At 50.2% G+C, this 21,661-nt stretch overlaps 1 protein-coding gene across 1 annotated transcript; it reads right to left on the minus strand.

Moving 5' to 3' along the window:
• Window positions 1-250: 250 nt before the first annotated feature.
• Window positions 251-12,479, minus strand: LOC131271551 (apolipophorins). Its single transcript, XM_058273016.1, has 8 exons — window positions 12,404-12,479; window positions 10,824-10,850; window positions 6,766-10,738; window positions 6,576-6,705; window positions 1,202-6,505; window positions 1,000-1,132; window positions 609-931; window positions 251-531 (listed from the first exon to the last, which is right to left on the minus strand). Exons 1-8 carry the CDS (start codon window positions 12,477-12,479, stop codon window positions 505-507), a joined length of 9,993 nt encoding a protein of 3,330 aa, XP_058128999.1. The 3' UTR covers window positions 251-504.
• Between the last annotated feature and the right edge of the window lie 9,182 nt (window positions 12,480-21,661).

Here is a 21,661-nt window from a genome sequence, read left to right on the forward strand (position 1 = left end):
GAAATTCCCACCGGGACCATATTTAAAGCTATTTTATTCCGGCATGCGGATTAGGCTCGGCCAGCCAGGACCTAACCAAGGATAATAGAACGCAGGGTGAGGTCCATTTCATTAGTTTCGATTAAAAAGACGATCCGGTACGATTGGCTCTCTTTGAAGCACTCGAAAGCGGACAATGGCACTTAACTTTCGGTGTATTGGGAATGAATTCGATTTTGTGTGCTCATTTAAATAGGACCCCGATCTTTATAGTTTTAGCTTGTCACAATATTTATTTAAATCAATCAAGTCTTGTGCTTAACAGATTAAACAAAAACATATCTCGTCCAATCTGTGTGTTCCCGTTGTCTTGGTACGTCTTGCTTCCGCAAGATAAAGACTTGGCCGCTCCACCCCATGTTGAATAGTGATGTAGGTTTTCCGTTTCCGAGGAACGATGGAGTTCTGGAAGTTCTTACTGGCACCTTAATAAATAACCTCTCCGAATGTCACTAGAGCGTGCGTTTATCCCTTTGCGCCACCCGCTTTTTTCTGTACCGAAGAGAAAAGAAAAAGTGATCATTAGACGAGGACTTGAAGTGAAATGCGAACAAAGCGCCAATCCTTACCGATGGTGGCAGCAACTGAACATCGCTGGCAGAGCAAACCGTCTCCGGGTGCAGACCACTGCGCAGGTAGCAGACGCAATCGTTCGTCGTCTCGGTTCGCGAGAACTGATCGGCCAGCACGGCGGCCACGATCGAGATGAACTGCTTCTTCTCCTTGCCCGCCTTCTGCTGCGAGTAGTTCTGCAGCACGAAGAAGTTTCCTCCGGCACGCTCCACTCCGGTCACACCGACGACGTCGTCGTACTTGAGCGACTTCTTCATTTCCGCCGAACCGACGGTGCGCTTCTTGTCGTTCGTGTGATACACAACTCGTTCGTTAAAGCCTATCAAACGAGAGCCGAGAGGTGGTTAGAAAGAGAGGAAAATCTCGCGGTGAACAGTCTCAACTTACCGACAATCGATTTAACCTTCGACTGGTCCTTGGTGTTCGAAAGGCCGACATTCTTCAGCGGCGCTACAATGTTGAACAGGATGCCGCGGGCCTTAACGTTTGCCAATCCCAGCGCGGCACTGATAGCAGTTCCCTGTAGACAAAAACAAGAACACGTTAGCATCACTAGGAGGAACCACTTACATCATCAACTCCTACATACCGGTCGTGCATCCTCGAACGCTTCAGAACGGAAGAGCAGCACGGACTTGCTGGCCGTGGCACGGAACGGATAGGTGAAGGCACGACGGAGAGCGTACACCTCGGTGGTCGTGCCCAGGTTTTCCTTGGCAACTTCCCCGGCGACGTGCAGCTGCTCCAGGATGGCATCGACATCCGGGAACCCGGTGACCAGCGCCTTGCACTGCTTCGGTCCACTGCTGACGTCCACCTGACCCAACTTTCCAGTGTAGTCCAGTTTGCCACCGTTCGAGAACAGGCTGGTGTACTTGTTCGTCTTGCTGTAGCCAATGACGGCGATGTTGACGTCGGTCACACCGGTTGCCTTCAGTTCCTTGCGCAGGTCATTGATCGTAGCCTGCACCAGCTCACCGAGCAGCGTGCCGAGGGCCGTATCGACAACGAACACCACATCGGCCTTCTTCTGCGGAGCCTTCACCGAGAACCAGTCACCAACGTCGACCTGGTTGCCACCATCACCGACGCACTTCTCGCACTGGCTTGGCAGGGCGGTCGGGATGCCATACAGCCGGCAGCCAGACACGTACAACCGAGCGATGCCGCAAGCGGCCTCGTCAGCCTTCTCTCCGGCATCGTGAGCGGCATGGTTACAAGCCTCCTTGTAGCCGGTTTGGTCGCGCAGGTACGAGCACATCTTCAGGGACGATTCCGAACCGAAGAACTTGGCACAGGTCGGGTTGGAATGTTCGTGCGAATCGTGACCGTGATCGGCAACGGCTGCGCACGCTTGGCTCGTCTTGTAGGTGTTGGCAAAGTCGGTGGAAACGGTCGTAATCTTGCCGTCCGGAAGGGCTAGATCGTCGTACGGCTCGTAGTTGCCGTTGCCGAGCAGACCGCGCAGACGTCCAAGGTAGAAGCCGGACACGAAGAAGTGACACAGCTTCAGGTCGGTGGTACACATGACCTGCGCTCCGTACTTCGTACCCACGGTGACGGTGTAGTACCTGCGGAAGACGTACACGTCCTTCTGGTAAAGCGGGAGGTCCGATTCCTTGCCGTTGTACTTGACCACGGCCTTGCTGGTCAGCTCGACCGTCGAGTCCTTGTCCACGAGAGTCACCGACTTCAGGCGGCCCTTGTCCATGTCTGCGACGATGCTGAAGTTGCCATCGACAAAGTCCGACGCCAACAGGTACGAGCAGCTGCCCGGGAACGTGAAGTGTTTGTCGTCGAACGTGAAGAAGTGTCCACCGTCGGCAAGCTGGCCGTGCATGTGGAACAGCGGGACATTGGCGAACGGATTGAACGCATACAGGCGCAGCTGGTGGATGAGATCGCGCACCGAGTAGAACTTCTCGTTCTTGAAGAAGTTCCACGGGCTGAACTGAACGCTCGACACGTACGGTAGGAACTTGAAGGTGAAGAAGGACGTAAAGCTCTCGCTGCCTAGCGTTGGCTCGGCCAGCTGCAGGTTCACATTCGAGATGAGTCGCTCCACCGCCTGGTGCAGCACCTTCACGAAGCTCACGAACAGCTTCTTCAGCTCTTCGACATCGTTGACAGGCTTGTTTTCGAGCTTGTTGCTCACGTACTGGTTGATGGCCGTGGTCAACTCCTGCACCTCCGGCACCGGGTACAGTGCCTCGACCAGCGTCAGCAGTTCCCTCAGAAGCTGGTACGCGTACCGATCGGCACCATCGAAGTATTCCTGGAACATTTCCTTGACCACCTTGAACTCGTCGAACGACTCGAAGTACTCTTGGACCAGCTTGTACAGATCCTTGAGCTCCTTCTCGAGCACCTGGACAGCCTTGCTGAAGGTTTGTGCGAACGTCTTGAATAGCTCCGAAACGTTGTTGGCGATCTTGTTGAAGTCCTCCTCGAACACCTTCAGCGCCTTGACGGTACGCTCGAACACAGCCATCAGCAGCTTCACGGTTTCCTCGTAGATGTTGAAGAAGATGGCCTCCACCTTCGTCGACAGTTCCTGCAACGCCGGCAGCACCTTCGTGTTGAAAGTTTCCATCAGCTGTCCAAACACATCCGTTACGATGGCCGTCACCTTGCGGAGCGTCTCGATGTACACTTGCGAAAGTTGACCGAACACTTCGCTCAACGCTTGGAACACCTTCGCAACCTGGTTGACAAACTCTGCCAACGTCGGGTCACTCATGACGTCCTGCTGGAGCTTCTGCAACTGTGCGGCATAGCTTTGCTGGAACTTGCCAAAGTCGGGCAGTGCGTCTACCACCTTCGACGAAAGTGTAGACACATCCTGCGTGAGCTTGCCATAGCGCTGAGTCACGTCATCCTTCACCACGGCAAAGTCCGCCTGCAGTTGCTTGTTCAGAGACTGCAGGAACAGTTTAGCGTTCGCTTCATCAACCTTGTACTCGGTGGACAGGAAGTGGCTCGCATCGAGGGTCACCTTAGCGTTCAGCAGCGGCTTGCCTTCTCCGACAACGTTCAGCACGACGGCCTTGTCCACTCCGAAAGTACCATCGGCGCTGAAGAACTGATCCTGCTTGAACGAGAACTTAGCCGACGAAAGTCCGTTCAGCTGCGACTCGAACACGACCGGACGGTTTGGCACAAACTTGAACGTGGAAGTGAAATCTCCGCGGTACTTCTTCGCGTCGTACGATCCGTGGGCACGGACAAAGTCATCTCCGAAGCGCGTCAGCAGGAAATCGAATGCCTCCGGGCTGCCGAAGAAGTAGCTTCCGAAGGTGTATCCCTGGAAGGGCAGCGTCAGCGATCCAGCAGCGCTTGCTTGGCGATTGGCAAGAGACAGTGCGTAGTGACCGTTGAAGCCACAGTTCAATCCCAGACCCTTGCTGCTCACGCTTGCATCGGTCGTGATGTTGAAGCCCTTGTACGACAGGTCGCTGTTGGCGTAACGCACGCTGGCAACCAGCTTATCGGCCGCCTTCTTGAACACGTCAAACTCGACGGATCCATCAGCCGTCTGCTTGTCACCGTCCAGGCTACCCTTGGCACGGATCGCCAGTCCCTTGATGGTCGGATGCGAGAACGTCAGCGCACCGTCGGCCGAAACTCCAGCCGATCCGAGCATCTTGGTCTCACCGCGCATCGCAAACGTGGCCTTGTTGTTCGGTTCGTTCTTCTTGTCCAGGTAAACCGAGACACTACCATCGAACAGACCGAACTTCTCCTTGGGTAGCGTCAGCAAACCCTCCACGGCAATGGTTCGCGTTGGCAGGATCAAACTGGCACCAGCCGATGTCGGATGCACGTAGAACAGGTACTGGTACTTGGGCTGATTCTTTTCCTTCAGCTGCACGTCGGTCGTGTGGTCAAACTTGAATCCATTCGCGCTGGTCTTTGCAGACAGGCCAAACTCGTGCTCGTACTGTTGTACTTCGACCGAAACAAGAGCCTCATGGTTGAAGGCTCCCGCGTTACGTTCCAACTTCGAAAGGATCTCCAGTTTGGTACACTTTTTCTTCTCATCACACACGCTCGTCTTGAGCCTGAAGTCATTTGGCTGGACACGTACCTCATGAGTTGCCGAAATCTTACCAACGGACGCCGTTAGCGATCCCGAGAATCCGGAGTCCGCAAGCTTCTCGCGAACCAGCTTGAACGTGGCGGTCTGCTGCTTGTCGTACAGCTTCACGTTACCCTGGCCTTCGATGACGGTTGCCTTGCCCTGTTCCTTCACCGAGTAATCGGCGTATCCACTTAGAATGTCCTTGCCACCTTCCGAGGCGCGGAAGTTGACACCCTTTCCGTTCGAGCCCGGCTTGGCGTTCACCTCCACCGAGAACTTGTTCGTTTTCAGCATCGGTGCGTCACCGTACAGCTTAAAGTAGAACGTCTGATAGCTGTCAAAGTTGGCCTCCACGTTTGCTTCCATGTCAAAGTTCGCCAGGTTCTGAACCTTTGCGTCAGCCTTGAACGCGCTGTGGCCGAGAGTCTTGTAGCTGCCGGAAACCTTCACCGTCTTATCTGGGTATGCGAGCGTAAAGTCCACCGATGGGTTCGACTCGCTCAAGACGACGGCGTTCTCCACGCTGAACTTCTTGCCATCAGCCGTCACCTGGAGCTTGGTGTTGTATGCGCTAACGGCCGACTTGGCGTGCTTGAAGGTAACATCTACGCTACGCACATTCTCAAAGTCCGATTTCAGTGTAACATGCACCTGCACATCATCCGACGACGGAGCCTTCGCGGAACCGGTGAACTCAAAGTTCTTGCCCTGACCGTACGCCACCTTCAGCGCGCCGTTGGCAGAGAATGGGCCATCTTCCTTGCCATCGTAGGTGTATGAGCCTTCGGCGGCGATCGGATCCACGTTCGGGAAGTTCAGGTTAAGTTTGCCGTTACCGCGGTTGAAGTTACCCTTGGCCTGGGTTGCAACCGACGCCTTTTGTCCATTGTAATCTAGGGAACCGTTGTACTCGAAATCGTACACACCATCGTCGGTCTCCGGTTGGAGGTACTTGCCGTTCGATACAGCACCCAACTTTACCGAAGGAGCGGTCACGTCCACCTTCAGCTCATGGCTAGCCGGCTTACCGTGTCCTCCAGTGTGGTATCCTCCGACAAGGTTCAGCCCAAAGTCCGCACCATACTTGCTGTCCACGTGGTACTTGGCATGGTGTTCGCAGTACTCATCGACGACCACAGCTACCTCGGCCACCTGCGGCAGCAGGCTTCCGGATACCTTCAAAGAACCAGCGGCCGAGCGGTAGCTTCCAGCCGGGACATGCTTCAGTCCAACGTCCAACAGCAGCGTCTTTCCGTCAAGATCGGTGTACTTCACGTTGTGAGTAGCGTCGAAAAGCTTAGCCTTGAAGTTGCCATCCTTAAGCTCGCCGGTGTACGCAACCGTACGTTGCTTGCCACCCGGCTGCTTGTCGAACACGTTGGCCACCATCTTGCCGAACTTCTTCTCGTCTTTCGTCGAAACGTCACGCTTGAAGTCACCGCCGAACTGACGTCCGGTTGGGAGCACCAGGTTGAACTTGGTAGTGAACGTACCATCGACCGGTTTCGGGTTACCCTGGCCTTGCACATTGAACTCGTACTTCTCCGAGAACACCTCCACCTTATTCTTGCTGTCGAAGCTGGTCTGCGTAGCCTTGTTCTTGGTTTCGAAGTGAACCTTCTTGCTATTGTCCTTCTCAAAGTCGTAGTACAAGTCGACCGAAACGTCATACACCGGAGCGCTGACCTTGAACTTGGTGTCGAGCTTCACCTTCCGGTCCTGCTTCTGGAAGTTGACCACCGCAAACAGTTCACCCTGGCCCTTGGTGGACTTCAGTTCACCGTTTCCATCGAAAAAGTCTTTCACCACAAACTGAAAAAGAAAAGTTGTCATTTTACATTGAAATATTTGTGACGGATGGTCCGTTTCTTCTTTCACCTACCGAGAACTTGCCGTTGGGATCGTTTCCACGCTCCAGCTTGAAGTCGTAGGTCGCGAACTCGGCCTTATCAACCAAAACCTTGGCATTCGAGACGACGTTTGCGGCAGAGAACTGAACCGTCAGAGAGAGCCTATTGTAGAAAATGTGTGTTATAGATCATCCACTTTAACACCTCATCAGGTTGACTTACTTGTATGGTGAAGCCTTCTCAACAGCAACCAATGTTCCGTCCAAGTTGAGCTCGCCATCCTGGGTCGAGAAGCGGTTCGTGACGGCACCGTTCAATTCAAGCTTGGTTCCAGTGCTGGCAGTCAGGCGGTTGCTGAAGCGACTCTTGTTCTGCTCCACCACTCGCTTCGAGAAGACCTTGAAGAAATGCTTGTTCAGCGATGCTCCCACCTGCACATCGTAGTCTCCGGCCGATTTTTCGTTGTACTTCGCGTCCACATTGGCGGCAATCTTGTACTTATCATAGCCGTACTCTCCGTCCAGGAAGAACTTATTCTTGTTCGTGGCAAAGTCCAGTCGGACCAGCTGCTTCGGTAGCTGCAGCTTGTTGTACAACTTCAACGACTCCAGTCCCTTGGCTTCCGGCTTGAGGGTAAACTCGGCCAGCTGGCTCAGTTCGTACTTGTTCGAGGGATTGTTGAAATCCTTTCCGCTCGCGAACGAGAAGAGGTTCTTGAAGGAATTTTCCGTGTACGCAAGCTCCAGGTTCACCTTGAAGTTTTTGTTGGCATCGCTGGGAGTCTTCTTCTCAAGGTCCAGCTTGACATGCTTCAGATCAAAGTCCAGGTGACCCAGCACGTTGTTCTTCGTGTCACCGACGGTCACGTCGACGTCAGCGTCGTAGCTACGCTCACCGTTCGATACGACGTGCCCATTGATGGTGGTCTTCGGGGCGTACGGACTGTTCCATTCAATGTTCTGCAGAAGGTACTTGCGCTTGTCGCCACCCAAGGTTTCGACCACAATTTTACCCGTCGTCTGAACCAACTTGGAAACCTGAGCGTCACCACTCGGCGAGCGGATGGTGAAGATCGGTACGTACTCTTCACGGCCACCCTTTGAGCCCCGCTCGAAGCCAACCTTAGCCAGGTACTCTTCCATGCCATTGTGCGCCAGAGCGTACAGGGCCACTTCTTTGTCGTTGTAGTTGGCTCCCAGCTGGAAGTCAAGCTTGCGGAACGGCGAATCGAGCGTCGCCTTAACATACAGATCACCGCCGGTCACTCCCTCCAAGAGGAGGCTTGTCGCGCGCTTCGTTTGCGTTCCGGGGGTATCGAAGCTCATCTGCAGCGTCACATGACGGGGGTTGGAGTTGTCAAACTTTCCGGAGAACTGGAACTTCGGTTCAACTTCCAGGTAAGCCTCGAAGACTTCCTCCTGGCCTTGGACTTTGTGAGCCGCACAAACGGTCACACCGATGACGTTGTAAAGGTTGTCGAAGCATTCGCTGAATTTGGTTCCAGCGTCGTTGCGCTTGGCGGGGAGGACGATGAGTGGGTTGCCACGCTCGCGGGTGATAATCACTTCGCGGAAGGTGACAGAAACCAGTTCCTGCTTGGTTTGAAGCGAGTCCACGGTCAGGTCGTAAGCGGTAGCTCCGTGAAGAGCGAACTTGACCGCTGCTCCGGCAGAGGAATGACCCGAAGCGGCCACCTGCATACCGGTCAGCACGTTGAACGCATCGACGCTAAGAGTTCCCGTCACTTCGAAGCTACCGCTGGGTTGCAGCTTCACGTTGAACTTGGCATTGGTGTAGTCCTGGACCAACGCCTTCAGGTCAACCTCGACGGCGGCATCAAGACGGGCTACAGCTGCACCCTGGGCCGACAGTTTTAGTGGCAAACCGACAGCAGTGGTGTAAACGAGATCGGTATCCAAGAACAGAGCATGGTGCTCGAACGTACGCTCGAACTTCTTTGCGCCCTCAACCAGCTTATCGAACAGCTCCAGCGCCTTCTCGAGGAACTGTTCCGGATTGGTAGGCAGATTCTCACCCGTGCTCAAGAAGAACAGCTCCGATCCGAAGACCTTCACCGTCAGATCGAAGTTGAAGTCCTGCAGTGCATCGTTGTGCAAGTTGACATTCCTCGCCAGTGCACGAACATCCTCGCGGATGCCACGGCGGAAGCGTGCCTTAGCACTTTCCGACATCTTCTGGTACTGCTGGAACAAGGTGTCGTATGCCGTTTGCAGGTCCATGCCGGTGAAAAATCCCTTCGGGCCAAAGTAGTGCTCGACCAGGCGCTCCAGGTTGTCCTGACGACCCTCCAGCTCGAACACGTTCACTCCATTTCCGAACACCTCGGCCGTAAAGTTCACTGCCACCGATTTCGGCAGGAAGCTCTTCTGCGAGAAGATCACGCTAGTATCCGCACTAGCACCGACGCCAAGTGACTCGACGGCGTAAGATAACTCACGGTTGAACGAGTATCGGCGCACATCGAAGGGGAACTTGTTGGAGGTACGAATCTTGCCAAAGTGTTGCCGTGCTGCTTCACGCGTCGGATCAACCGAAGAGCGCAGGCTGGCCAGATGCGACGTGATGAACGAACCAACCTGGTACACCTTCTCGCTGTCCAGCAGGGTCTTGAACTCGTTGGCTACGTTGGCCGACGGGCACTCCACCAGCGACAGGTAAGCGTGAATGCGGATTTCCGAGTCCTCGTTCGTGTTCTTTAGAGTGGCGAGAGCCGAGTTGACCACCTTCTTGTTGCAGGAAGCAGCCGGCAATGCCTGGAGAGCCGCAACACGCACTCGAGACGAGGCTTCCGGACCCGTGCACTGAACAACCTTATCCAGCAGAGGTGCAACCAAATTGTTCGAGTTGCGTACACCCTTAAGCACGGCTACGAGCACGTCCTCTTGGGAACGCGTGCCTGCTTGGCACTTGCCCAGTTTGGAGGCAAACTTGTTCGAAATTTCCTTCACGTCCGCCGACTGGCATCCGTGCTTCTGGCAGTACTTACTCACCAGCGAACCCACACTCAGGTAGGCCTCACGCGGTGGGTTACCTTCCAGCAGCTTGTTCACGGCCTTCAAGGCACTGTGCGTCATCGAGTCAACCAGATTGAGCGATACGAAGGCCAACTTCACCTCCTGTGCGTCGGTGATTTCCTTGTTCTTGTACAGCTGCGTGATAGCCTCGACGGCATCGCCAGTTCCTACGCGGAACAGCGAGTCCAGGTAGACCTTGCGGGTCAAATCCTTGTTCGAGTGGACGCTACCAGCCTTGACCTGGTTGTACAGCGCCAACAGATCCTCCTTCTTCGAGTAACGCATCAGCTGGATCAACTCGACGAACAAGTTGGCCGTTTTCTTGCCCACATTTCCATTGGTGTACGACTCGACGGTCTGGCGGAGTTCCTGCTTGATGTTGGCCAAGTTGCTCGTTGGCTGTTGGTCCGGATTTTCGAAAATGATCGAACGCGGCTCGTTGCCGGCAGCCGGTGCGGCGCCAGCTTTGCTGCCCTTCAGTGTCAGCTTCGTCGTTACCTTGGCCGTCACTCCGACCTTATCCTTCAGGTAGGGTAGGTACTGGTACTCCTCACCCAGCTTGACCGAGTTGAGCAGGCCATCCTTGAACGTCTGCTGGTTGTTGTAGAAGCTCTGCAGCAGTGGAGTAGTCTTAATGCCAGCCTTGCTGTTGACAATGCGTGTCACGAAGCTGTTCGACAGTGACTCACGGTACGCGCAGTTGCTAAGGTCGCGGCTCTTGTCCACAACGGTTGCACCGTCAGCCGTGTAGCTTGAGAAAGACGTCTGGCATACGCCAAACACGTCCGTCTCGGTGCTCTTCTCCTGGGCCGATTGGAACAGCGAGATCAAACCACGCTTCACGTTCACCGAGAAGTCGGTGTCGTCCGCCTCGGTACAGATCTCCGGCAGGAGTTCATCGTTGGACAGGGTGAACCGAACCGGTTTGCTGATCTCCGCACCGAAAGCAGTTTTCTTGCCATCCGGAGCAAAGGACGTCAGCGAGACCACCTTCAGAGTGTACTGGCAGTTGTCTCCGGCGTACAGCTCAACCTTGCCTTCTACCTTGAGCGTTGTCTGCTTGTCGGCGGCCTTGTCCGCTTGCTGAATCTGCACGAAGCTGTCCACATCGTAGCTGTACACGGTGCCGGGCTTGAAGCTGTACTTGGTAGATTTGTTCGCTAAAAGCAAAATCAGAAAAAAGGCAACGGTGCCACGTCAGTGATAAAGTTTAAACTCTATTTCATCATCCTCTTTAATACTTACGTGTCGGGCAGCCGGATTTGCACGAAGCTGTTGCAAGAAGAACGAAAGACGAGAGACGGAAAACATTAGCAGGTCTTAGGTTATCGCTTCATTTGTGTTATATAATTAGCCAGCTGCCAACCACGGTTCCTTACACATCGGAGTGTGTATTGCCACACACAGCTCCTACTACCATGTGCTATCTGTTATTATTTTTGAACTCCCTGCCACGATCGTTGGAAAGGTCATCGGCGCCTACATAGATTAGGTAAAGTGCACACTCAGCATCGGGCCCAGCCCTGACGTTTTTGCTGATAGCTGACGCTAAGCCTGTCCATTCCCGTTCTCGGAAGCCAACGTTCAAAGCATGGAGCGACACTCTCACTGAACCTCACGATCCTGAACTTGACATTGAACAAAAACAGTACCAACCAGGTCCTAAGAGAGGGCGAGCCGGTTGTTATCAGTCATTCACCGTATGCCGTTGATTGTACTCAAGCTAACATCCAGCATGCCAGCCTCTTATGGACCTTTTGCACTTTGGCTATCATCCTTCAGTTCTCTATGATTGCCAAATCTATCCTGTTATTTTTAGCCTGTAATTTAGTTTAATGTACTTCCAACATTCAAATTGAACAACAGAGTGTGTAAGTAAAGCAAATTTTTTAAATTGAAAATGTTAGTACAGTTCATTCGTCATTGATATGTGAACTATCTGAAAATCTAAAAGTGTTTATAAATTTGATCGTTATCAGCAGATTATACGGAGAGCGAAGTTCGAATGGAATTCTCTAGAATTGACCTATCTAGTAAACAGTTCCAGCCTTAATTTGACCTATAGATCAAATGGAAGCTGCAAAGCTGTTGTGAGTCTAGTGAATGTTGTTAAAACGTGAAACTGTAAGCAATCTATCACATGTTTTATAAATCTTTTAAAAATATTTATTTAACTGGCAAATGCAAAATATTTGTGAATTCTGAATTGACGCATAAAAGGCAATAAGTCAAAGTAGGCAAAGATCGCGTTATTGCCTTCTCTAGAAAGTTCGATGGATCGTGGAGTGACTCAATTTAGTTTCTCACCGACTTAGAAATGCTTCCCATGGTATTCACGGACCTGCCGACAAACACAACTTATCGGACCGTTAATTCAATTCATTGATATGCATGAAAACAAAGCCCTGTCAATCTTAATTAAGTGACCTGCAAGAGTGGAGCGTGATTTGGTTGTTTTGTCTGTCAGTTGGACGAGAAAAGTTTGCGGTGAACAACGTTTCACTGTGATTTCATGCGGGTGAAATTAACCATTTCGTTAATCATCTCAGTACTCCGAGGGCGAACCGATGCTAAGCTTACTGCTCTTTTTCTATCTTCCCTTCGTATGTACATTTCGGGCAAAGTGTTCCTTGAGCTCGTCACAGGCGTCGGAGTGAACGCATCGAGAAACCGTCCATTAAAATTTATTGTCTAAATTATTTCAAATTGTTTTTTCCTCGCACTTTCCGCGCCACCCTCTGAGTACATTGGTCGCCCGTTTGGTAAAAGGTGGGCTAGCTTCAAAGTCCCGACCCGAGGCAGTTGGTCACGAATCTTTCACATACCTGCAAAAACACTTTGGAACAGCACTAGCGACACCAGGAAGCCCCAAAGCAGGCTCCGTCCGCTCGAGACCCACATCTTGCGGGCCGTTAGATCGTGCACTTTCACGCACGAGCACTCACGCAACACACGCACTAGAGCTCGAACTCGGCGGAACTCGTCCAAACATCCACTGGATAGCACTCGGGGGGGTGAAGATGAAAGTCCGTCCGGCGAGAGACGGTTCACTTTCACGGTTTCACGTACGCAGTCACAGTCACTCGATCGTTTGTGTCACCGGCGATCCCGGGCGGGCCTCAGGACGGGAATAACGGACCACGGCCAGGGTTGCCTGATTTTATAGAATTTCTCCCGGGGCACACGTACGCACGTGCACACATACACACGATCATGTTGGATGCGGATGAGCACTACACATAAGCCACTGGTGACTGATAACGTTTTTGGCCGACGATCGCCACCGACTCCGGAGTTCGGAGCATCGCGTACCAACACTAGCATCTCGCTGTAGCACCGCTGATCCCGTTCGCGTCCTCCTCTTCAGCGAGGGGAACGAGGAAACGATTCAATTTGGGATCCCTGGACGGCGGTGCAAACAAGCCCGTCCAGTTCCATCGTGAGCTGCTGGTATTGGTGCCGGGTCCCGGGCCCTAGTGATTGACCAGAGGGTTGCAGTGTTTGCACTTGCACGTTGATACGCGCTCACGATAAGCGGCCGTAATCACCGTCCGAAACTAACGCGCGAATACAAACAAAATGAAGATGATCAACAGACCCAAAATGAAAACATGAAAAGATCCTGGTGGTTAGGCGCGATAAGCGCCCAGTGCACGGGAAGAAGCCGAGGGCCGGAAAAGTTTCTCCTTCAACCCGGACACGGATATCGCCACCGCCATCTGCGGCCCTTTACCCCGAAACCGGGAAGGTGATCGATCGATCGATTGCTCTCCGGCCTAGCTTGCAGCCACCTTTCGAACAGTTCCGGCTAAGGAGCTGAGTCAAGCTGAGGGAGAAAACCCGAGCTCAATTTGATGTGCTTCGTAATTGGAAACGGTGATTTGTGCCTGCGCAAGCATTAGACGGCGAGCTGGGACAAGGTCCAAGCTACTCAGCCGGAGAACAAAGGCAGTTAAGCGCCTGGCACGATTACGGCGTGACCGGTTCAACGAAGATGATAGCCGATGCGTGAGTTGATTTGTCTAGTATTAATCTTGTTTTAGAGCAAATACGATTTTCTGTTTCGTTCTCTGCTGACGTTGACGAAGGTGCCTTTCTTATTGTTTGCATAGATGCAGGAATTAGTTTAGATTTCTCTTAGAAGCAATTCCATTTAATATAGACAAGTAATTACATTTTAATCTAGTAAAAACTAGCATCCTTGACGAGTTAAGTATTGCCTTTAAAGAAGATTGATGTTTCGATGAGGTGCGTCATTTGATGTATGCTTCTAAACCCTTCTCCAACGGAAACCACTTCATCAATCCTCCAATGTGTCACAATGGGCCTTTCTTTTTCTTCTCTCCTCATCTACTTTTTTTTTCTGTACAGTAAAACAACTCAATCTGTGTGAGGATGAAGTTGGCTGCTAGACAAACCGGGCTCGTTAATACCGTATCATTTTGTAGCAAAACGGTCGTCCCTGTTGGACCATTTAAATTAATTACATTACTAGAAACAACAACCTAGAGTCGAGCGACTTGTGCGTGATATGAAACTCCTTGCGCTGGGTTTTCCGAAGGACTGGAAAGGACTGGGATGTTTGAGCAAACCCTCCCTTTCTCCGATGCCAAAGACGCACTTCATGAAGTACTGGACCAAGGATTGAGTGATTGACATTAAATCCCGTATTAAATTACATCCGATTCATTAATCAATTGCTCGGTTACTCAGCGCTCCCCGCTCGGATTGGGTTACGGGCGCATCGAGAAACCATTTATTTTATCGTTTATCCGACTAAACTTCACGTCCCCGATCGAAGCAAGCGGGCGTACAGGCGGTCAAAACTTGAAAGGAAAATTCAACCAACACCGACACATTCTTTTCTACCCTCTCGGGAGGACTAGACGCTGGTCATTTGGAGGAGAAGAAAATAAACTGTCCTCCCGCTTGATTGATTGAGCTGAAAATCTCTGTTGCTGAAGTTTGATTTCCATAATGAGCGGTTGCAATATTTCGTCCGGCAGGGGTTTTTAATTTTCGTCTACCATTTTCGTTGATTTGCGCTCGAATGGAAGGGCGCTTTTCACTTCATTCCAGCACCGCGTCTACAATCGCCAAGCCAGGGCGATAAGACGAGAATTACACTTGGGACTAAAGCAAGCTTCGGGGAGCATGACGAACGCGAGTGTGGGACGGAAAACATAACGACAGATAGAGCAAACTGGTTTGTTTGCGTTTCTCCGGCGGTCATTGATCTTACCAAGTCAAAGTTTGTTCTACCCAAGCTGAAATAGGTGCCGGTTTCTCGATAGCGATGGTAGGAGATAAGGAACCGAACGAAAAGGGCTTTCTGGATTGACTGATCGATCTTGCTTTGATGTTAAAGTTTAAGGATGAATCTGCTTAGTTCTCTTTGATGAACCGGCTTAACTTGTCCTTGAAAAGCCCAATTCAATTTGCTTATCTCTTGGAGAAGCAACGGCAGCAGGATTGTTATTATGTCTACAATCTAAAACTGTTCTTGCAACCAGTTCTTCTTATTTCTTTCTCTTTCAACACATTCCTGCTAACGGAACGTACCATTCATGAGCTCTCGGCATTGACCAAATGCCCCTTTACTAGCCGTGATTGCTTCATTCTTGTATATCACAACCGATGGAATAAAGGCTCGTTAAAGAATATATTCGGACTCAAGAGGTCACCTGCCGATAGATTTCACTGTGAGTTATTACTGCAAAATTTCTTATTTTACTCCTAACGCTCTTCTGGCTGATGCTGCGTTAATGTAGCACTGCTGCAAACACGTTCGTTCAGCGGCATCTTTGCCGGAGATAAGCCCTCGAGTGGATGGTCTTCGACCGGTGCTTTTATCGGATGTTTACATTACCGACAACTGATTAAGGGCTAACAGAGCCCGATCTGGAGTTCGGAAGCCAGTTTCAATAAATTCGGTACATCCCCGCATTAATGGGAGTTTAGCTGGATTCTACGAAAAGAGGGACGTGTTTTTAATTTTCGTTAACCCTCCAAGTGCTTGCACTTCTATTCCAGACGTGAATCAGTCATGAGTTAGTCCTTATTTCTTGACCTCCATAGGGATTCCGAACTCTAAAATAATAATATTTGATTTAAAAAAATGAAAAATGAATTTATTCTGACTATCGTTTCTTTTATGACCTTCAATCGCGTAGAAACAGCACTCACCGTTGATGTTTTAAATTTAAAAGTCGAGGAAAGAATCGGCAATCGCATGGACAAAAGAACCATAAGCCTACAACTCAAATTGTGGGTCACACACGGAGGCTCCCTACTTATCAATCCGCTACTCTTCAGAAATTTCTCCTCCAAGCGATAACCTTATTCTTCGCCTCTCGTTTCGGTGACTCTGTTCCAAGAATGAACGAACTCGGTGGAAGTCAAAGCAGTACATCCTTTGTATACCCTCCCAGCTGATAGCGAAAATCTCGTTTTTGCTCCGACCCCTCATTACCAACCAACACCGACCCCGGCCAAGATAGGGACAGGGTTAAGGTCACATAATTATGTTCACACGAGCCGCTGCTGCTACCAAGGCGTCGGTTGGCCCAGAAATAAACTCGGAAAGACAACACGAGAGGATCAAATTAAAGACCCGATGGTCCATCTCTAGCGGACATCATTTTCAACCAAAGAAATCTCCTACCGAGACACGCGTGTGCACAGTTCCCAAGCAGCTGAGCGGAGCATCTGACTTCGGCGAGAACTTTCTGTCCGCATCAATTATTTAGCCAAACACGTTTCAATATTTTAGACTTCGATGGGATAACTTTGACGGTTGGAGTTTGTATGCGTGTATGTATTTGGGAGTGTGTGTGTATATGTGCTCAAGTCCCAACCTCGGCTTCTGGAGTATATTTCCTGAAAGTTTAATTAATTATACAAAGCTGCCAAAGACTCCGGTCAGCCTGACGATGCGCGAGGACCAAGATTTGAGTACGTGCTCGAAAATTTGTCCTTTATTGAATCCGACGAACCCCACGATTGATTCCTCCGGTTCGCGTGTGCGGTGACGAATTATCCCTTCAATCGCTCAGATCATGCTCCCGAAACTTGCTGGAAGCTTTCCTACAAGGTATCCCATCCCCGAAAGGACCGCAACTTCTTTAACAAACTGTCAATTTACATAACCCACCGGCAAGAACTTTGAGGTTCCGAGGTGTATCAAACTTTCTCTAGGGGCGTAGCAACGGCAAGGACTTCATCGGAAGCTAATGTGCTTGCGGCGCTGGAAATAGTTTAATACGACAAATAGTTTCACCTGACTTTCGTGCGGCGCACAAGCTTCCGTTGCTAAGTCCCGTTAGATTGGCGAACTATTTGCGTGGAACTATGGAAGTAGGAGAATCTCCTTTGGCATCCACCATCGTGCAGTATGATATCCTTGCTTCTGGCATTGGAGTTTGTGTCATTATCTCCCGCGGGGAATGAATTTGAAAGCCCCCGCTGACGTGTTCCGGAGATTGATTTTAGGCGAAGAAATTGCTCCTCCAGCTCGTTTCTGTATCGTTTTGTAGCGAGATCGATGCGAAGCGCTTTTGAGCCGCCGGAATCAAATCACTTTGGCACCGATTGATCACTTCACTACACCTCGACAAAAGGTACCCCGCGCGCTCGCGCGAAAACGAAGAGGTGGGTCCCATCAAACGGATACCAATCGTGCCCCCGGACTCCTCCAATCGTCCCCCGCGACCCCCAGAAAAGGGTGGGCAAATTAATTTTCCACCCGTGGACAAGAGGCCCGCGCCTCGCAAGACGTTTTCCAATTATGCTTCCAATCAATGAAAGTCAGCTCCAATTTGCTCACAAATCCTTCGGCCGCCAGCCACGGATCGGCTCTCGTTTTAATAACCCTTGTGTCGGACGGAATTTCCCCAAAGGCACTTGTGGAAAACCTCTCGGTCCGTAGTGGGAACCCATTTGTAGTGCCTGGGAGGCGATTTCTACACGCACGCACGCAAGCACACACACTTTCTTTCTCCGGCGCGCTCGTCCATTGTCCTTTTGCCGAGGGGGTTCCATTTTCCGGTTTTGGGAAAATCAACCCCATGAGGTGATACAATCAAAAGGCTTACTGTGAAAGTGTGAAAACCCATACATCCCCTCCACACGTCGCTACGACCAGCGTCCTTCTCCTCCTCCCGATGGCGCCCGATCCGGATGATGTTGACAGTAATTATGATGGCAAAAGGACCATGCAGTCGGGCCGGCAGGTAGCTCCGGCACACCGGATCCAGCGCCAGTGAGTAGATGATGTCCGGGACCTTTTTACCCTCCGATAATTGCCTGCGGGAATGACAGAAACGACCCGACACCGGAAACCCTGGACACCTCGGCACACTGTCCGGGCTCATCGGAATCCGATGGGGAGGCATTGACTTTCGGCGAGGGGGGTTGGTAATTATGACTTTACACGACCCCGGTGGGGGTCGATTCCGCCGAGCGGATGGAGGCTCTTCCATCTTCCGGCGAGTTGCTTTCATTTTCATCCGAACACACCGAGCATAAACTCGACGCTCGAACATGTCGTCCAACGGTCTCTAGAGTACCATTTTTCACTTTTTACTCTCTGTCCGAGTCATCAGCTTGCACCAATTACGTTTTTCATTCTAGCTCTTTGGTTCTTTCTCCATTTCTGCGTTGGTTCGTTCTTCCAGTAGCGAGAAAAGATATCTTCTGAGCTTCTTAAATTTTGAAACAAGACTTAAAGAATAGCTGTTGAACATGTTTTTCGACTGCGGCAGAACGGTCGGCAAGGCTGTCCATTGAAGCTATAAGTTATTTTTCATCCATGTTTCCACAGCCTGGCCTCCTACGTTCATCACAAAACTCGGTGGGAGAACCCAAGTTCAAGAAAGAGAACGTGCTTAAAATTTTCATAATTATTAGAGGACACGATCCATACGCTATTGGTGATACACTCGAGTATCCCAAAAAGAGTCCGGTGGTAAGTGATTCTTTCGTACCCTCTGACCCATTAGACTCTCGTTGAGGCTCAACAAGCGAATGTCTTTTCATTTCCAGGCAGCGCAATGAACGACGCCGAGATCGTCCTGCAAAATCGTTGTTGTTCTGTAATTCCTAATGGGTCAGCTATTAAGCAATAATGGCTTCTCGGTCCGAAATTAGAATATTCACACTTTCAGCGCACCATTTGCTGTTAAATGACTCAAAAATAAAGCACTTGTGTGCGTGCTTAATTCGTTCACCACCACCACCAGCCGTTTTTACGCTGTCCGGTGGTTTAATAAAACTATCTCCGCTCGGATGCGTCCTTTAATTGCACAATAAAAGAAAATAACGCAAGATCTCTCTTCCAGTGGAGCTATACTTTGGTGAAGACATTCCGAATCTCACGCTCCCCTTGAGCTGATACGAAGTTCCTGGATAGGTGTCCTCAGCAACCTAAGACGGAAAAAGAAAGAAATGAAACAGGCAGCTGACATTCAACAGCAGAAAATATAAGCTGAAATTAACAGTCTATTCTTATCGACTGTGTGCTCCTCAAAAGTTGTTCAGTGTAGGTTTTTCTCTGCCCATTCGGGAACTGATAAGAAGTTGAACTTCTTCGGAACGGCATTGCAAAACGAAAAGGCGAAACCGAAATCTCTTTAAAAGTGGATGTGGTAGCTGCTTCTCGAGCGGTTGGAGATTTACATCTGTCAAATGAAAAGAGGAAGTCCACAGTGTTCGATAAACATATTAGGACGAGTACCTGTTCCTACTTCGACACCAAATATTGATATAGACACTGTACACATTTCCTAATGTATATATAATAAAATAATCACTCCAGAACAGATTCAACCATGGTTGATTTGTATTGATCAATACATTCGTACAAAATGGTCAAACTGTGTCCTCACGTCGCATTTAAACGATTCTATTTTAATTGTTCCGGAAACAAAACCACACAAAAGGAGAGCGATCACGATTCCGTCGAAATTGACGAAATTTCCCCGGAGACTCGGCCTCAGAGGCTTCAGCGAACCGACCGCTCGAGCCCGAGCGCCCAACCGGTACTTCACAGTTAAAACTAATTCGAAACTGTCGAGTACAGCGCACCGGAACACAATTAAATGCTAATTACTTTCCGCGCCGGTCCTCCGAAAAGCGGAGGTTCGATCTGGGAGAACGCAGTGAAATGTGACTACCTAATACTTCAGCTGCCAAACGCTCCCTAAGTGCAAAACTGTCCAAAACGTCCGAACGATTTGGTTCAATAATAATATTTGGTGGTTCCCCCCTTTCAGAGTACGCTGTAAGGTTTGGGGTTGAGGCGGAACTTATGAAGTCCTTGCGGACCCCGAAACGGGCGGTACTCCAATACGGAACTTTGTCTAACATACCGGAGTCCGACCCACCGGAAACGCCCCAATGGACATGCGTTAACAATTCCTCTTGACATCCAACCCAGACGCACAGTCCAGCTGACATTCACCTTCCGTGTGTGCGTTCTTTGGGGGCAAACCGTGTGTGCAGTGCAGTGCATGCACCCGAACATGCAGTGACATGCTGTTATCATGTAACACGTCGATATTACCGACCCTCCCCCTCACCCCGGGCCGCAACTCCCAACTCAGGGCGTCATCACCATCGGAGCTATTAAACATTCACGAATGACCCAAAAGGGTCCCCACCCCCCGGTTGAACGGGGAGGATGCTGTAATAACCTGCCCCTCGATGCCACGTGTCCAACCCAATTCCCTCCTGGTGCACTCAGCCGCCATTTCGGTGCACTCCGGTGCACGGGGAACTTCCAATCACGCACAAACACGGAACCTTTTTCAGGTGCCAGAATTTGCGAGCGCCATCCACCGGAACGGGGCGTAATTGAACTAAATTAAACAACAGTTCCCAAAAGTACAATCAGGTTTGGATGGACAAAAAATAGTATCAAAATAAAATAAAAAAACAAAGAAACGGTTGTTGAAAATATAAAACTGAACTAGATCAGTGTTTATGTAAATATTGAAATCAGTTTAATGAAAGAAGTGAAATTTTAAATTAAAAAGAAGAACAACAAAAGTGTATTAAATCAAACTCGGTTTATACAAAGCTTATTGAATATTACTCCCTGCAATTAATATTTGATATATACTGTAACAATTCCTGTATGCAAACATAAATGGTTCATTATTAACGATATTGTGAGTTTTATTTTGTTCTTTCTCCTTTAAGCTCCATTTTACTTCAACGATCGTCGGTTTGTTTTCCTTGTTTTCCACCACTTGCGTCCAGCAGGATATAAAATGTTTTCCATTGTGAAACGACCATTGCCCGTTTCACGCCCAGTGGTCTATGTTAACAGCATAATTAACATGCTGGACATTCTGAGTGCGCGCATGTTCTTATTTAAATATCCCTTCGTTTTATTGTGTGTTCCTCGCGGATTGGTAACATTTAATGACATCCGAAAGTGGAGATTGCAACAAATGTTTATCGAAGGCGTCATCAAAGGAGTTGTGGAATGTTTTTCTCTCTTCCTGGTGGTTTTTTGTTTAGTCAATTCCAAGAAACTCGATAGCGATCCATGACGGCAGCCTTCGGGAGGGCTTGAGAAATTAAGATGTATCGCTTCATTTTATCCAAGTGTAACTTTTCCATCGTGGCTCCTTCCACTCTCTTTCTATCGCGTGCGCAGGTAGAATAATTTGTCTTCGCTCAATTTCGCTGTTTGCTTCCACCATTCCTCGGCCACATCCGACCAGATAGCACCCTTACCTCGTCCGCTCACTTGAACGGGAGCTTCTTCGGAGCTCCGTCGAGTGACACCGCTTCCCCGAAACGGTTTTCCTTTTGGTTCAATTCATCCAACCCCGATATCGAGCATCCAGCATCGCAACACGAACACAGCCATACCCATGCACAGCCACATCCGGAAGTAGTGTCCTACCGCATCATGCAAAATAGATGACTGCTTCGTTCGCCTCGCCATCTTTCGAAAGACCGACCGAAGGGTTTTCCGACGGTTGTCTTCGAGGTGGAAAATGCGAGACAAGTGGCAGGTGAGCATCCTCCCAGTCGTTGGGCGAAATTTATATTGAAACATAAATAAAGAATGG

Source organism: Anopheles coustani, chromosome 3 (assembly GCF_943734705.1).
Source record: "Anopheles coustani chromosome 3, idAnoCousDA_361_x.2, whole genome shotgun sequence".
Taxonomy (NCBI): domain Eukaryota; kingdom Metazoa; phylum Arthropoda; class Insecta; order Diptera; family Culicidae; genus Anopheles; species Anopheles coustani.

What these genes read in the sequence shown, in the direction of transcription:
- LOC131271551 (XM_058273016.1), bottom strand. Translation starts at nt 12,479, where the DNA reads ATGTGGGTCTCGAGCGGACGGAGCCTGCTTTGGGGCTTCCTGGTGTCG. An exon ending in GAGAAGGCTTCACCATACAA is followed by an intron (nt 6,706 to 6,765) that starts GTAAGTCAACCT and finishes TTTCTACAATAG; the next exon opens with GCTCTCTCTGACGGTTCAGT. An exon ending in TTCAGTTGCTGCCACCATCG is followed by an intron (nt 532 to 608) that starts GTAAGGATTGGC and finishes TCTTCGGTACAG; the next exon opens with AAAAAAGCGGGTGGCGCAAA.